The sequence below is a fragment of the Pinus tabuliformis genome, chromosome 6, assembly GCF_031772625.1.
Source record: "Pinus tabuliformis cultivar Carrire ecotype Pingquan chromosome 6, CPIR1, whole genome shotgun sequence".
NCBI classification, from domain to species: Eukaryota; Viridiplantae; Streptophyta; class Pinopsida; order Pinales; family Pinaceae; genus Pinus; species Pinus tabuliformis.
This window is the reverse complement of record NC_142292.1, coordinates 369,635,981-369,654,069: the sequence shown is the minus strand read 5'-3', so window position 1 is coordinate 369,654,069 and position 18,089 is coordinate 369,635,981. Positions and strand designations below refer to the sequence as shown.

The 18,089-nt window shown below is 40.8% G+C and overlaps 1 protein-coding gene across 1 annotated transcript; it reads left to right on the top strand.

The window, feature by feature from the left end:
- Positions 1 to 1,455: 1,455 nt before the first annotated feature.
- Positions 1,456 to 17,842, top strand: LOC149258833 (putative polygalacturonase At2g43860). The gene is made up of 8 exons (XM_089436192.1): positions 1,456 to 1,653; positions 7,219 to 7,290; positions 7,491 to 7,508; positions 7,784 to 7,927; positions 16,872 to 16,932; positions 17,023 to 17,104; positions 17,196 to 17,398; positions 17,619 to 17,842. The coding sequence occupies exons 1-8, from the start codon at positions 1,456 to 1,458 to the stop codon at positions 17,840 to 17,842; spliced, it is 1,002 nt and encodes a 333-aa protein (XP_089292318.1).
- Positions 17,843 to 18,089: the final 247 nt, after the last annotated feature.

Genomic DNA, 18,089 nt, shown 5'->3' with positions numbered 1-18,089 from the left:
TGTTAAAAATATATTTAATTGGTGGTTGATATTAATTTAACTAAACACATTTGTTAAATAATTATGCAACTCCCCAAATTACCACTGTGTATCTATCTCACTATCTGATGACATGTTAACGATTAAAATATTGTTTGTTGTCGGATATCTCTATGTTTGTATGGTTTGGATAACCGTTGTTCACCATTAACATTGCGATAACAATCCACGATCGTGATTACCTTGGTGGTTAGGGTAACCACCTCTATGTTGTTAAGTTTTCTTCATTTTCTGAAGTTTTCTCCATTTTCTGCATATTCATTGGCAAAACCTAGTCTTATATTCAAAGCGTACATGGTCTAAATGTTTTTTTCTCTTGCATTTTCTGGCGAGATGTGAGGGACTCTGTAACAAAAACCATTCGACTTGCTTGGGTAGGAAACCATTCAGCTTGCTTGGGTATGGATGATTCCCTCTCCAAAGAATTTGATCGCCTTTTGCTCCAACGGGTGAGGGTACACAACTGACTGTGCTTGCTTGGTGTTTTTTCAGTAATGCATTTAGCTCCTAAACGTGAGGATACAACCACTGCCATGCCATTTATAGGTAATGGTTCCTTCATGTGTTTTTTTCTTACCTTTAGTTTTCTTTCTAGTGAATTTTAGTTCAAATCTTGTTCCAACTGTTCTAATTCACGACCTCTTTGATTTGTTCAAAGTCGGCCCTCTTACTTAGGCAGTAAAGTTTAGCTCTGTTAGATGAAACCCTAACCTCAGGGTTTGTTGTTTCTTTGGGTTTGTTTTTGTCTCCAGAAGAAAATGGATCTGCAGCCTGGTGATGTCGAACCCTTAGGGTTTCTCCATTTTCTAGATACTTTGTGGTGGCATGATGATGCCTGGTCCTAGGATTTGAAATGTGGTCTCTTGGAATTCGTTGATTGCTGGGTATACCTGATGGTGGATTGTAAGAATACAGAGACAAACCTCTATGACAGTGCTCACTAGTACACCACTCATTCCCCTCTGTTTTCTTTTCAATTTGGGTTCATTTTTTTATTTAAGATTGGCAACCTATGGGTGCATACTTTTGATTTTAGCTTTTTAATTTTAATTTTGGTTTGCTTTGCACAAGTTTGATATCTACTCATCAAACTCTATGTACTGGCTTCAGTTCTAAACTTTTGATTTTAGTGTTTAATCCTATGCAAATTGTAGGTGCATATTAGGATAGGCTATGGTTTTGATTTCATTTCAAACTGGGCTTAATTTTGTTTTCAACATTGCAACTTTCTAGGTGCATATCAAGTTGAATTTGGTTTTGATTTCAGGATCCCCACACACATAGATTTAGTTTTAATTTCACTTTCAAAAACTTTTGTATGCATGTGATTTCAAATTTGAAATATTTTAGATGGGTTTTGCTATTGTAGTAATCCACTCTTTTTATGTAGCTACATATGATCAGGCTATAAGTAAGATGGAAATCATCATTGGTGCAATAATTGGCATTGGGGATACTACAAGTCATCTCTTTGAAGCAGGTGGTGCTCAAGTCTTGATAGCAGATGTCCAAAGCATAGAGAATTTGGTCCAGAAGTTGGGCAACAGATTTAAGTTCATCCAATGTGATGTGAGAAATGAAAAGCATGTCGCTGCCATAGTGGACAAGGGCAGTGTATGTCTTCCACAACAACCTGGGTTTTCTGGGAGGAGTAGGACCTATTGTTAAGACATGCATGGTTGAGTTCAATTTCACAATGGATGTGAATATTGGTGGATCATTTCTTAGTGTCGAACACGTAGCCTAGGTGATGAAGCCATTGAGGAAACGTTGCATTGTCTACAGGGACAGCGTGGCAGGCATTGTGGGAGGGTTGGGTCCTCATGCCTATACTATTAATAAGACAAATTTAGTTAGCCTTGTAATGTTGGCATTAGTTGAGTTCCAAGGGTTTGGAAATCACAGTAACATGATTTGTCTCAACGATGTTTGCACACACCTGATTTAAGCTACTCTTTTGCTTGACTATGAACCTATATCCTTGGATCTGACAGAAAAAGGGCAAATAGTTTTTACCTCCCTCAGTATGTTCTTTAAACAGTTGGGATGTGGCTCCACCATCTTTTTTTATTATAATAGAGTATTCTAACTTTGATTGCTGGTACACCACTCATTCTCCTCTGTTTTGTTTTCAATTTGGGCATAGTTTTAATTTCAGATTGGAAACTTGCAGGTGTACAGTTTTGATTTTGGTTTCCTTTGCAAAACTTTGATTTATGCTTGTCAAACTCTAGGTACAAGATTTAGTTCTAAAGTATTGAGTTTAGTCTTTGATTCCCCTCTGTTTTGTTTTCAATTTGGGCTCATTTTTTATTTAAGATTGAAACCTATGGGTGCATAGTTTTGATTTTAGCTTTCTAATTTTAATTTTGGTTTCCTTTGCATAAGTTTGATATCTACTTGTCAAACTCTATATACTGGCTTCAGTTCTGAACTTTTGATTTTAGTGTTTGAACCTATGCAAATTGTAGGTGCATATCAGATAGGCTATGGTTTTGATTTCATCTCAAACAGGGCTTAATTTTGTTTTCAACATTGCAACTTTCTAGGTGCATATCAGGTTGAATTTGGTTTTGATTTCAAGATCCCCACACACATGGGTTTAGTTTTAATTTCACTTTCAAAAACTTATGTATGCATGTGATTTCAAATTTGAAATATTTTAGATGGGTTTTGCTACTATAGTAATCCACGCTTTTTATGTAGCTACATATGATCAGGCTATAAGCAAGATGGAAATCATCATTGGTGTAATAATTGGCATTGGAGATACTATAGGTCATCTCTTTGAAGCACTATTTTGATTTCATCTCAAACTAGGCTTAATTTTTTTTTTCAACATTGCAACTTTTTGAATCTTGTTTTGATTTCAGTTTCCCCACACATAAAGCAGATTTAGTTTTAATTTTAGTTATGGAAGCTTTTGGATTCATATGATTTGAGATTTTAGATAATTTAGATGGGTTTTTCTACTGTAGTAATCCATGGTTTATATGTAGCTAAATATGATTAGGCTTGAAGGCAAGATGACAATCATCATTGTTGCAACCATTGGCATTGGAGAGACAATAGGTCATCTCTTTCCAACACATGGTGCCTAACACCTAAGAGCAGATGTGAAAAACACAGAGCTGGGAAATAAATTTGAGTTCATCCATTGCAATGTGAGGAATGAAGAGCATGTGGCAACCACAATGGACAAGGGCAGTGGATTTCTTCCACCACAACCCGGGCCATTCATATGCGTGGGTGTGAACCAATATCCTTAGATTTGGGATAAAATTGATGGAGTTTTCACCTCCCCCAGGCTGTTCCTTAAACACTCTAGATGTGGCTCAGGCATCATTATTTACTATAACAAAGTATTCTATCTTTATTAGTGGACATTATTTGATGGTGGATTGTAGGAATACAGAGACAAGCCTCTATGATAGTGCTCGTTGGTACACCACTCATTCTCCTCTGTTTTGTTTTCAATTTGGGCTCATTTTTTATTTATGGTTGGCAACCTATGAGTGCATACTTTTGATTTTAGCTTTCTAATTTTAATTTTTGTTTTTGGTTTCCTTTGCACAAGTTTGATATCTATTCATCAAATTCTATGTACTGGTTTCAGTTCTGAACTTTTGATTTTAGTGTTTGAACCTATGCAAATTGTAGGTGCATATCAGGATAGGCTATGGTTTTGATTTCATCTCAAACTGGGCTTGATTTTGTTTTCAACATTGCAACTTTCTGGGTGTATATCTGGTTGAATTTGGTTTTGATTTCAGGATCCCCACACACATGGATTTAGTTTTAATTTCACTTTCAGAAACTTCTATATGCATGTGATTTCTAATTTGAAATATTCTAGATGGGTTTTCCTACTGTAGTAATCCACGCTTTTTATGTAGCTACATATGATTAGGCTATAAACAAGATGGAAATCATCATTGATGCAATAATTGGCAATGGGGATACTACAAGTCATCTATTTGAAGCACGTGGTGCCCAAGTCTTGATAACATATGTCCAAAGCATAGAGAAATTGGTTCAAAAGCTAGGCAACAGATTTAAGTTCATCCACTGCGATGTGAGGAATGAAGAGCATGTGGTTGCCATAGTGGAAAAGGGCAGTGGATGTCTTCCACAACAACTTGGGCCTTCTGGGAGGAGTAGGTCCTATTGTTAATACATTCATCGTTGAGTTCGATTTCACAATGGATGTGAATATTGGTGGATCATTTCTTAGTGTCGAACATGTAGCCTAGGCGATGAAGCCATTGAGGAAACGGTGCATCGTCTACAGGGGAAGCGTGGAAGGCACTGTGGGAGGGTTGGGTCCTTGTGCCTATATTATTAGTAAGACGACTTTAGTTAGCCTTGTAACGTTGGCATTAATGACATTCCGAGGGTTTGGAAATCACAATAACATGATTTGTCTCGACAATGTTTGCACACGCCTAGTTCAAACTATTCTTTTTCTTGACTATGAACCTGTATCCTTGGATCTAGCAGGAAAAGGGCAAAGAGTTTTTAACTCCCTCAATTTTTTATTTAAACACTTGGGATGTGGCTCGACCATCTTTTTTTATTGTAACAAAGTATTCTAACTTTATTAGTGAAATTATTTGATGTTGGATTATGGAAGTATGGTGACGAACCCCTATGATACTGATCGCTGGTACACCACTCATTCTCCTCTGTTTTGTTTTCATTTTGGGCTTAGTTTTAATTTCAGATTGGCAACTTGCAGGTGTATAGTTTTGATTTTGGTTTCTTTTGCATAGCTTTGATTTATGCTTGTCAAACTCTAGGTACTAGATTTAGTTCTAAAGTATTGATTTTAGTGTTTGATTCCCTCTGTTTGGGCTCATTTTTTATTTAAGATTGGAAACCTATGGGTGCATAATTTTGATTTTAGATTTCTAATTTTAATTTTGGTTTCCTTTGCATAAGTTTGATATCTACTTGTCAAACTCTATGTATTGGCTTCAGTTCTGAACTTTTGATTTTAGTGTTTGAACCTATGCAAATGGTAGGTGCATATCAGATAGTCTATGGTTTTGATTTCATGTCAAACAGGGCTTAATTTTGTTTTCAACATTGCAACTTTCTGGGTGCATATCAGGTTGAATTTGGTTTTGATTTCAGGATCCCCACACACATGGATTTAGTTTTAATTTCACTTTCTGAAACTTATGTATGCATGTGATTTCAAATTTGAAATATTTTAGATAGGTTTTGCTACTGTAGTAATCCACGATTTTTATGTAGCTACATATGATCAGGCTATAAGCAAGATGGAAATCATGATTGGTGCATAATTGGCATTAGGGATATTACAGGTCATCTCTTTGAGGCACTGTTTTGATTTCATCTCAATCTAGGCTTACTTTTTTTTTACAACACTGCAACTTTTTTTGTGTATATCAAGTTGAATCTTCTTTTGATTTCAATCTCCCCACACATAAAGCAAATTAAGTTTTAATTTTAGTTATGGAAGCTTTTGGATTCACATGATTTAAGATTTTAGATAATTTAGATGGGTTTTGCTACTATACTAAACCATGATTTATATGTAGCTAAATATGATCAGGCTTGAAGGCAAGATGGCAACTATCATTGTTGCAACCATTGGCATTGGAGAGACAACATGTCATCTCTTTGCAGCACATGGTGCCCAACACCTGAGAGTAGATGTGAAAAACACAGAGCTGGGAAATGAATTTGAGTTCATCCATTGCAATGTGATGAATGAAGATCATGTGGCAACCATAATGAACAAGGGCAGTGGATTTCTTCCACCACAATCCAAGCCATTCATATGCATGGGTGTGAACCAATATCCTTGGATTTGGGAGAAAATTGCTGGAGTTTTCACCTCCCTCAGACTATTCTTTAAACACTCTAGATGTGGCTCAGGCATCGTTGTTTACTATAACAGAGGATTCTATCTTTATTAGTGGACATTATTTGATGGTGGATTGTAGGAATACAGAGACAAACCTCTATGATAGTGCTCATTGGTACACCACTCATTCCCCTCTGTTTTGTTTTCAATTTGGGCTCATTTTTTATTTAATATTGGCAACCTATGGGTGCATAGTTTTGATTTTAGCTTTCTAATTTTAATTTTGGTTTTTGGTTTCCTTTGCACAAGTTTGATATCTACTCATCAAACTCTATGTACTGGCTTCAGTTCTGAACTTTTGATTTTAGTGATGATCTTGAAGAATTAGAAGAAGTTGGAATCTTTGTAGGGAGGTTATTTCGTAGAAGAGGCTTTGATCATCAAGGGGCAATGCCTCAAGGAACTGGAGCTATGGTGTTTTTTATACTATTTCTACTTTTTGGAGAGTTGGCAATGCTTCTTGTGGTAGCAGCCTTACAACATTCTGTTGTCTTTGGTGTTGTTGCATACATTGTTGTGAGTACACATGAAGAGAGTCTCCATCAAACTGTCAGTAAGATCAGGCCTTAGAACTGGCATTTGGAGACTAATATGGCTAGTCATTTTGCACAAAACTTTGCAAGCACTGCAATGATTGCTTTTAATGAAATCACTCATTGGGAAAGTGTTGGAGTTAGAACAAATGGAGAGGTTGTTGTGGTTGTCAATCATGTTGTTTGCATTTAGGGCTGCTTGAAAAGATGACTATGCCATAGATATGGGAATGTCATCAAGGATAGGAGAATTTGTTACCTAGGATTACTTATTTGATGGGCTTGCTTACATCATCTATATTACTACTTGTTGGGTAGCCAAGTTTCCTTTCTTCTGATAATCATATACAAGAAGCTTCTCTCTTATTCCTTCATAAAATGCTCTGAGAGGGACTATATTTTCATGCCGAAGGTGACCCAAATCCTTAATTACAGACAAGAGTTCTTTTCATTCCTTGCAAGTCCCTTCAACTCCTTTTCAGTCCCTTCCCTGAGAAGCCTCAGAGAAATAGTTCCTCCTTCGCTAAGATTGGCTTTGTAGATAGTGCCAAAGCTGGTTGACCTGTTGTATTCAACACATCCTCCATCGTGAGATTCTCCCCACCTTCAAAACCACCAATCTGCCCTCCCCTGTTTCTTCATCTTTGAATTCATTCGTAGAAGGGTCCCCTCCTCCCAACACTTTCATATTGTGGGCACTTCAAGATTTACATATTTCTTTCTTTTGATCATTGAGATGTGTTTTGGCAGATAACTGGCGACCTCATTGCACCAGCCAACACTAAACAAATTCAAAATAAATATTGGTTGCAGTTCACTAAGGTTGATGGTCTCACAGTGAATGGTGGGGGATGTTTGGATGGACAAGGAAGCTCCTAGTGGAACTGTAAAAAAAATAAGCAAGTATGAATAAAGTTATCAGTTGTACCATCAGTCATCTGTTGCCTTTTTAGTGATTTGGGTAGCATCTACTTACACATATTCATACTTATATTGACTGAAATGCATTGTTTGGTGTGCAGTGCAAACTCGGGCCTGCGGTATTGCTTCTATCTATTTAATTGGTTTTGAACTTAGTTGGATTGCAGATTTTGGGAATATTTTGGGATGTTTATTTTGTTTAATTTTATTTGGATTGCAATTTTTGGAAATATTTGGAAATATTTGATTTTGTTTAATTTTATTTGACTTAGCTTCTATCTATCAAATTCTGAAATATTTCCAAAACTACAAAAATTGTCATTTAATTTAATTGTTAAACAATTAAGAGTTTACCTTGAATGTGATATTGACATTGTGAAATGATAATGGGTAGTCTTTACGATTCTTGGGCACTACCAATATAGTGCTGAAAGATATTACTTCCATCAACAGCAAGAAGTTCCATATCTCCATTGATGCAAGTAAGAACGTCCTCGCTAAGCTATTGACTATCAAGGCCCCAGAGGATAGCCCTAATACCGAGGATCCATGTGGAGATTGGTGGTCACCCGCCAAGTCCACTTGGACCCCACCATTGTTTCTTTCAGCTTTTCAGTTTCCTTAATTGTAGCACATTTTACTATTTTTAGCATTTTTTGGGGTCCTGAACTTCCGGAGCCGTTTTGAGGCCCTAAACGACATTTTTTGGGAAAGTTGGGAGCAACATGGGTCCATAGACTAATGTTGCTCTTCCCAAAGTTGTATTTCTCGGATAGATATTTCTAACGAGATAGTGTGCGCGTCAAACGAAGATTGTATGCCAAAGTTACGACCCCGGGAAGTTGATATACCAATTTACACAAGCGGGGCCCATAGTTTTGCGTTTCATCTTCTAGGGTTAGGTTTTTTGATGTTTAGGGTTTTCCTTTGTTTCTCAACAATAAATAGGCCTTCGAGACTCATTGTAACATAGTTAAGAGGCATGTCGCCGCCACATCTCTTCTAAGAGATAAACTACCATCGCCCTAGCTGGTTTATTCCATTTTTGTTTATAAGCATATTTCAATATTTTACATTAATGAAATGAAGTATTATTTCCACTGCTAATCCAGGTGGATGTTGGTGGCCACCCACCTATCCCACTTAGACCCCCACAACTGTCTCTTTCAATTTTTCAGTTTCCGTAATTGTAGCACAATTTACTATTTTTAGCAATTTTTCGGGTCCTGAACTTCCAAAGTCGTTTTGAGGCCCTAAACGACGTTTTTTGGGAAATCTGGGAGCAACATGGGTCCATGGACTGATGTTGCTCTTCGCAAAGTTGTAGCACTCGGATAGATATTTCTAACGAGCTATTGTACGTGTCAAACGAAGATCGGGTGCCAAAGTTACGACCCTCGGAAATTGATGTACCAACTTACCCAAAACGGAGCCCACAATTTGGCGTTTCTTGTTCTAGGGTTAGGTTTTGGGATGTTAAGGGTTTTCCATTGTTTCTCAACAATAAATAGGCCTTCAAGCCTCATTGTAACACAATTCAGAGGCATGTAGCCACCACATCTCTTCTCAGAGATAAGCTACCATCGCCTTAGCTGGTTTATTTCCATTTCTGTTTGTAAGCATTTTTCAGTATTTTACAGTAATGAAATGAAGTATTATTTCCGCTACATCTCTGTATTTATGGTTATCTATGTAGTTTGTTGCGTTCTTGTTTAAATCCGGATCAGTGGTATCAAAGCGGTCTGCTTTTTCTTTGTTTTTCTTTGCATGTCCCCAATGAGGTTGGGATATAAGGAGTTAGGGCTTGAACTGGTCGAACCTTTGCAAGACCAACCTCGCAAATCTCGACGGCCTCCCATGGCGGATGAGAAGAAAGACGAGGGGGTAGGAGATCCTATCAAAATCTTGCTCGAAGAAGCCCTCGAGCGACAAAGGAACACGATGATGGACAACTTTGCACAAATCCTTCAGCGGCTACCCAGAGGCGATGCATTGGCTTCCAACAACGACTCTGGAAATGCCACACCCTTTAAGGTACAAGTTAATTTTGAAATCCCCATCTTCGAGGGTCAAATAGATGCAGATGTCGTAGATAAATGGTTAAATTTGCTAGATGGGTATTTTTCTATTCATGATTTTTCAAGTCGGGAAAAGATTATTTTCGCTCTTCTCAAAGCAACCCCCCCCGTTAAGGACTGGTGGGAAACCTACTGCGAGTAGAAGGATGAAAGTACGGGCTCACTATTTTCAGCTGCACGCACTTGGAATTCATTCCGGTATGCCATCAAGGAGCAGTACTACCCTATCAAAAGTTATGAGGACAAATACATAAAGTAGACCACACTGTGGCAGGGAAGGGACCAAGATGTGCCAGAGTTCACAAATATTTTACATACCCTTCACACACAGTTGGGTATCAAGGATTCTGAGCTACATTTGGTACTCAAATACCGCGGCTTCCTGCACAAGTACATCCCCGAAGAGATGGAGTTCCTGAACATCTCATCGCTAGGCACGGCGTACCGATACACTGTCAAAATCGAGCAGAAGTTCAAATAGAAGAAGCAAGACTTTGGATCTGCAAATCCGAAGACCAATGGACAAAGCTAAGGCGAGGTGACCCAAGACAACCCATCAAAGCCGCCAAAAAAGAACAACACCACGAAGTCGAAGAAGGACACAGGAAAGTGCTGTGAGTTCCATAAGAGCCCCACTCACAACACAAGTGAGTGTCGGACCAAGCAGTCGTTGGTGGCCAAGTTGAAGGCTTCAGAATCAGATGCATGTTTCGACCCTGAGTCAGGACTTGACAAGGGGAATGGCAAAGGGAAGCAGATCATTGATGCGGAGCCTAGCGTCATTGTTGCCACCGCTAAGATCCAGAAGAATGAGCCCGAAGATCCAGAGGAGGGGGAGCGTCTTTTCCACTCACAAATGTGGGTGAAGGGTTCACCGCTGCAATTCATTGTCGACAGTGGCAACCAAAAGAACCTCATTTCAGCAGAGGTCGTGAAGCAGTTGGGCCTATCGATTACACCACACCCACAACCGTACAGTATCGGGTGGCTTCACCAAGGACAAGATCTCCGAGTTCGCCAGCAGTGCCGCCTTCCCTACAACATCAAGCCCTTCATAGACAAGGTATTGTGTGATGTTGCACCTCTGGATGTTTGTGATGTACTATTTGGCTAGCCATACTTGTGGAGGCGACATGTTGTGTATGAGTCAAGGCCTTGCGCTGCTATTATTACTTTGGGTAATTCATTATACAAGATACCGGAGGTAGCCCCACCTACTGCCACCTCTTTGATCTCTGCTAAGAAATGCAGCAAGATCGTCTCCCAGACTAGGAAATTCATTTTCTGTTTGGTTCACTCCCAAAGTAAGGGGAAGATCGTAGCCACATCCATGACCCCCGCGAAGGGTTCCTCCACGCAGCAACAGTAACAAAGGGGTATGGTCATGACAGAACACAGGAACAAATTCTCCTCACCCACAGGGGTACCACACGAGTTTTAGGTGGGCGACAAAGTCTGGTTGCATCTGCAGAAAAAACGCCTTACAACAGCCCATCAGAAGCTCGGACCACTCCGGCATGGTCCTTACAAAATTACCAAGGCTGTGGGAAACAATGCTTTGGAGCATAGCATTCCTCCATTCCTTTGCCTGCACCAAGTGTTCAATGTGTATCGCCCTCGACCATGCTTCCCACCATTACTGGACACATCCGAGATTACAAAACAACTCACCAGGGACCAAGTTCAGCAGATGGAGGAACTCAATGCAATGGGGACCATTGCTTCCTAAGGGGGGAGGAATGATCCAGGTGGATGTTGGTGGCCACCCACCTATCCCACTTGGACCCCCACAACTATCTCTTTCAGTTTTTCAGTTTCCGTAATTGTAGCACAATTTACTATTTTTAGCAGTTTTTCGGGTCCTGAACTTCCGGAGCCATTTTGAGGCCCTAAACGACGTTTTTTGGGAAATCTGAGAGCAACATGGGTCCATGGACATGTTGCTCTTCCCAAAGTTGTAGTGCTCAGATAGATCTTTCTAACGAGCTATTGTATGCGTCAAATGAAGATCGGGTGCCAAAGTTACGACCCCAAGAAGTTGATGTACCAACTTACCCAAAATGGGGCCCACAATTTGGCGTTTCATCTTCTAGGGTTAGGTTTTGGGATGTTAAGGGTTTTCCATTATTTCTCAACAATAAATAGGCCTTCGAGCCTCATTGTAACACAGTTCAGAGGCATGTAGCCGCCACATCTCTTCTCAGAGATAAGCTACCATCGCCCTAGCTGGTTTATTTCCATTTCTGTTTGTAAGCATATTTCAGTATTTTACAGTAATGAAATGAAGTATTATTTCCGCTGCATCTCTGTATTTATGGTTATCTCAGCTCTGTGTTTATGGTTATCTATGTAATTTGTTGCGTTCCTGTTTAAATCCGGACCAGTGGTATCAGAACAATTTGCTTTTTCTCTGTTTTTCTTTGCATGTCCCAAACGATGTCGAGATATAACGAGTTAGGGCTTGAACTGGTCGAACCTTTGCAAGACCAGCCTCGCAAATCCCAACGGCCTCCCATGGCGGATGAAAAGAAAGACGAGGGTGCAAGAGATCCTATCAAAATCTTGCTCGAAGAAGCCCTCGAGCGACAAAGGAATGTGATGATGGACAACTTTGCCTAGATCCTTCAGCGGCTACCTAAGGGCGATGCATCAGCTTCCAACAGCTACTCTGGAAATGCCACACCGTTTAAGGTACAAGTTAATTTTGAAATCCCCATATTCGAGGGTCAGATAGATGTAGATGTCGTCGATAAATGGTTAAATCTGATAGAGGGTTATTTTTATGTTCATGATTTTTCCAGTTGGGAAAAGATTATTTTCGCTCTTCTCAAAGCAGCCCCCCACATCAAGGACTGGTGGGAAACCTACTGTGAGCAAAAGGATGAAAGTACAGGCTCACTATTTTCAGCCGCACCCACTTGGAATTCATTTCGGGATGCCATCAAGGAGCAGTACTACCCTGTCGGAAGCTATGAGGATCAATACATAAAGTGGACCACGCTGCGACAGGGAAGGGACCAAGATGTGTCGGAGTTTACCAATATTTTCCATACCCTTCGCACAAAGTTGGGTATCAAGGATTCAGAGCAGCATTTGGTACTCAAATACCGTGGCTGCCTGCACAAGTACATCCAAGAAGAAATAGAATTCCTGAACATCTCCTCGCTCAGCACGACATACCGATATGCCATCAAGGTCGAGCAAAAGTTTAAATAGAAGAAGCGAGACTTTGGATCTGTGAATCCGAAGCAAGGGAAAGGTGTCCCCAAACCGTAGAGCAAAGGACAAAGCCAAGGCGGGGCAGCCCAAGACAACCCGCCAAAGCTGCAAGAAAAGAATAGCGGAGCCCAACACCACTGTTGCCACCACGAAGATCCAGAAGGAGGAACCTGAAGATCCAGAGGAGGAGGAGCATCTCTTCCACTCCCAGATGTGGGTAAAGGGCTCCCCACTACAGTTCATTCTCGACAATGGAAGCCAAAAGAACCTTATTTCAGTAGAGGTCATGAAGCGACTGGGCTTATCGACCACAACACATCCACAACTGTACACCATCGGGTGGATTCACCAAGGACGGATCTTCGCGTGAGCAGTGTCGTCTTCCATACAACATCAAGCCCTTCACGAATGAGCTATTGTGTGACATTGCTCCCCTTGAAGTTTGTGATGTATTATTAGGACAACCATACTTGTGGAAGCGACATGTTGTGTATCAATCAAGGCCTGGGAAATAAGTTGTACAGGATACCGGAGGTAGCACCACCTACCGCCATCTCTTTGGTTACTGCAAAACAATGCAATAAGCTCATTTCCAAAACCGGGAAATTTGTTTTCCTGATGATACGCCCTCAAGGAAAGAAGAAGATGGTGGCCATGACCTCCAGACAGGGCCCCTTCGCACGACAACTACAGATGGACAAGGTCGTGGAGGAGTATGAGGACATCTTCACCTCCCCCGCAGGGGTTCCTCTACACTGTCAGGTCAAGCACTCCATCAATCTGACCCCAGGTGCGCTGCTACCCAATGGACCAATCTATCGACGCTCCATTCTGGAGAACGATGAAATCAAGAGGCAGATTCAGGAGCTGTTGCAGAAAGGTCACATTCGTCCGAGTTCATCGCCCTGTGGGAGCTCGATCGTGTTGGTACAGAAGAAGGATGGGACTTGGAGACCCTGTATTGACTATTGGGCGTTGAACAAGATCACTATCCGTAATAGGTACCCGATCCCACGGATTGATGACCTCTTGGACCAACTGAAGGGGGCAAAATATTTCAACAAGATCGATTTGAAGTCAGGATATCACTAGGTACCAATCGAAACCTCTGATGTGTGGAAGACTGCCTTCAAAGCCAAGGAGGGCCTTTTCGAATGATTGGTTATGCCTTTCGGATTGACGAATGCTCCTGCAACCTTCATGAGGCTAATGGATGACATTTTGCAGCCATTCACCAACTCATTTGTAGTAGTATACTTGGATGACATCCTGATCTTTAGCCAGAGTTGGGAAGAGCACCTCCACCACATCTGACAGGTTCTCCAAACACTGCGACAACACAAGTTATGTGCCAATTTGGAGAAATGCACTTTTGGCATGACCCAAGTTCAATATCTGGGATACATTATTGATGAACAAGGGGTGCATGTGGATCCAGCCAAGATCCAAGTCATTCGGGATTGGCCATCTCCAACCACTCTGACAGAGCTCCGCATCTTTCTAGGTCTTGCCAACTTCTACCATAGGTTCGTGTTGGGATTTTCTCATATCACTTGGCCCTTGAGTCAAGTCACCAAGGGAGGAGCAAAACAAAATTCTTTTGGTATGAATCTCAATAGAAAACATTCACAGAGTTGAAAGATCACCTATGCTCGACACTAGTGCTCGCATTATCAGACTTGCAACAACCATTTGAGGTTGAGACAGATGCCTCTGACTATGCTATCGGGGTAGTCCTTACTCAACACGGGCATCCATTGACACTTTCAGACACAGTCCATAAGTATCCCACTTATGACAAAGAGATGTATTCCATTGTGCAGTCCTGCCGATAATGGAAGCATTACATTTTGGGGAAGGAAACGGTCATCCACACAGACCACCGACCCATGCAGTTCATACAGACCCAAGGGAAATTGCAGAATGATCGCCATCAAAAATGGTCCACATACCTGCAACAGTTCCATTTGAAAATCAAGTATAAGAAGGGCAACACCAATAATGTTTCAGATTGCCTCAGTCGACCACCGATCATGGCGTTAACCATCGTGCTCAACTCTTGTGGGCATGAGACTTCTGATTGGCCACTTCTCTACTCTACAAAAGCGACCTAGAATTCGGCCACACATACCAGACACTCTTAGAGGGTCAGCATGTTCGATATTTTCACCTCCAGGATGCCCTGTTATGCCCCTTGGGTCACCTTTGTGTTCCTTCAAGCAAGCGTGCCAAGATGATTTGGGAAGCACACTATAGTCGGGCTGTTAGGCATTTTGGGGTCAAGAAAATGGTGGTAGTACTGCAAAAGTATTTCTATTGGTCGATTCTTCGACAGGATGTCGGGAAGTACATTAGATCATGCACTGCCTACGCCATTGCCAAATCGACCATCAAGAAGCAAGGCCTCTATACCCCGCTGCCTACCCCTAATCGACCTTGGGAATCCATCTCCATGGATTACATGTTAGGCCTTCCTTCCACTAAGAATGGAAACGACTGTGTTTTTGTGGTCGTTGACAAGTTCTTGAAGATGGTCATTATGGTGGCCTGCAAGAAGAATATCACAGCAGAAGCCACTACTAAACTCTTTTTTGAACAAGTGTGGGTACACTTTGGGACCCACAGTCTATCATCTCAGATCGGGACAACAGGTTCCTTAGTACATTTTGGTCAAGTCTCTGGTCGATGCTGGACACCAAACTCACTAAGTCCACAGCCTTCCATCCTCAAACTGACGGCCAGACAGAGGTTGTCAACTGGATGATCGTACACATTCTGCGCATGTACAACTCAAAGCATCCACGCACATGGGACGAGAGCCTCCCCTATGTTTAACACAGCTACAACCGGGTTCTCCAAAGCTCTACTGGCCACAACCCTTTTCATGTGGGCTTGAGATTCCAGCCACTATGTCCCATTGACGTGACCCTACCATTTGCAGCTACTCACGCAGGTTCGGTTCATGTCCAGTCCGAAACAGATAAGGAAAACAACTTCATTGAGCACATCCAACATATTCGCCAGCAGGTCCATGACATTCTGGAGAAATCAAATGCCAAGTACAAGCAGCGACATGATCAACATTGGGTGTCACACAAGTTTCAAGTGGGCGACAAAATCTGGTTGAATTTGCGAAAGGAACACCTTACTGGAGCCTATCGGAAACTCAGACCACTCCGATATGGTCCTTACACCATTACCAAGGTTGTGGGAGACAATGCATTTGAGCTCAGCATTCCCCCATTCCTTGGCCTGCACCCAGTGTTCAATGTGGACCGCCTTCGGCCATACTTTCCACCATTACTAGACACATCCGACATTGCAGAACAGCTCACACCCACAGAGTTAAATCCAGATTGCATGGAACAAGCTGCAACTGATCGGATCATGGACACACAGATCAAGCACACTCGCCAACAAAATATCCAACTGTATCGAGTTGTCAAAGTAGGCCAACTCCTTCACCAAGGCAAGTGGCTCACCAGGGACCAAGTTCAGCAGAAGTTTCCTCATCTCATGGAGGAACTCAACGCCATGGGGACCATTGCTTCCTAAGGGGAGAAGAATGATCCAGGTGGCTATTGGTGGCCACCCGCCAAGTCCACTTGGACCCCCACCTTTGTTTCTTTTAGCTTTTCAGTTTCCTTAATTGTAGCACAATTTACTATTTTTAGCAGTTTTTCGGGTCCTGAACTTCCGGAGCTATTTTGATGCCCTAAATGGTGTTTTTTGGGAAAACTAGGAGCAACATGGGTCTATGGATCGATGTTGCTCTTCCCAAAGTTGTAGTTCTCGAATAGATCTTTATAACGAGATATTCTGCGCCAAATGGAGATCGTATGCCAAAGTTACGACCCCAGGAAGTTGATATACCAATTTACCCAAACGGGGCCCACAGTTTGGTGTTTCATCTTCTAGGGTTATGTTTTTGGATGTTTAGTATTTTCTATTATTTCTCAACAATAAATATGCCTTCGAGCCTCATTGTAACACAGTTCAGAGGCATGTAGCCGCCACATCTCTTCTCAGAGATAAGCTACCATCGCCCTAGCTGGTTTATTTCCATTTCTATTTGTAAGCATATTTCAGTATTTTACATTAATGAAACGAAGTATTATTTCCTTTGCATCTCTGTGTTTATGGTTATCTCTGTAATTTGTTGCATTCCTGTTTAAATCTGGATCAACCGATGGAATTCACATATCTTCTTCCAATGTCCAGCTTCGAAATCTCAACATAGGAACAGGTGGATTATATTTTCCAACAACATTCTAAAATTGTTGGAGAAAGGAGAACTATTGTATTAAAGATAATAGTTTTAACTTTGGTTGTGCAGGAGATGATTGTATTGGTATTTTGGAAGGCACTTCCAATCTTAACATTGAACAGGTTACTTGTGGACCAGGCCATGGAATCAGGTGAAATAGTTTCATCAAAATTTTAAATAGACAAAGGATATGACCATTCAATGTAGTGCATTGACAATAGATTTTTGTTATTATTATATAGTGTGGGAAGCCTAGGCATATATCTTTCTCTTAATGGAGTCACCAATGTCACTGTAAAAGGAGTTTCTTTCACTGGCACTGACAATGGCATTAGAATCAAAACATTGCAAGGAGGAAAGGGCTTTGCTAAGGGCTTAAAATTTGAGAACATACAGATGAACAATGTAAGGAATCCAATCATCATTGACCAATACTATTGCCCAGGTTGTACTTCCCAGGTGATCATCATTCTCCTCCTATCTAAACATTTTCCCTTTATTTTATTTTATTTCTAGATTTTTTTTTTTTGTATGGCACTTGAAGATTGAAGTATCATATGACCATAGAAGTTTTGCAACTTATTTTCCAGTTTTGGTTTCACTGTTAAGACTGGCTTTAGTTTTATAACTTACTTTGTTGTAAATATTGGCTTTGGTTGTGCAAGAATCTAATATGAATGTCAAGATCACTGATGTCTCATACAAAAACATAAGGGGAACCTCAATAACACCGGAGGCCATTAATTTAAGCTGCAGTAAAAGTTTTCCCTGTGAAGCTATCAAATTGGAGAATGTGAATTTGAGCAATGGAAATAAACAAGCTCAGTCTCTTTGTAAAAATGCCAAGGGACTTAAAGTTAATTTTGTTAAGCCACCTTTGGTTTGTTGAAGGGTGAATGCCTACGCTAAATGCCAACCTTAATATACTGGTTGATTTATTAGTTATCTTGTAATTTTATTTCAATGTCAATTTGAGCTATGGAAATAATGAAGCTCAATCTTGGTGTAAAAATTCCAAAGGGCTCAAAGTTATTTCTATTAAGCCCCCTTGGGTTGGTTAAAAAATTAAATGTTCTCTGAATGTCAACTTGAGTATGTTGAACTTTACATTAGCTATCATTTAATCTGAAATATGT

Excerpts from the sequence above, each read along its gene's own strand:
- LOC149258833 (XM_089436192.1), top strand. The coding sequence starts at position 1,456 with ATGGAAATCATCATTGGTGCAATAATTGGCATTGGGGATACTACAAGT. Across the intron at positions 16,933-17,022 it reads AAATCTCAACATAGGAACAG|GAGATGATTGTATTGGTATT; the intron begins GTGGATTATATT and ends TTGGTTGTGCAG. Across the intron at positions 17,105-17,195 it reads GGACCAGGCCATGGAATCAG|TGTGGGAAGCCTAGGCATAT; the intron begins GTGAAATAGTTT and ends ATTATTATATAG.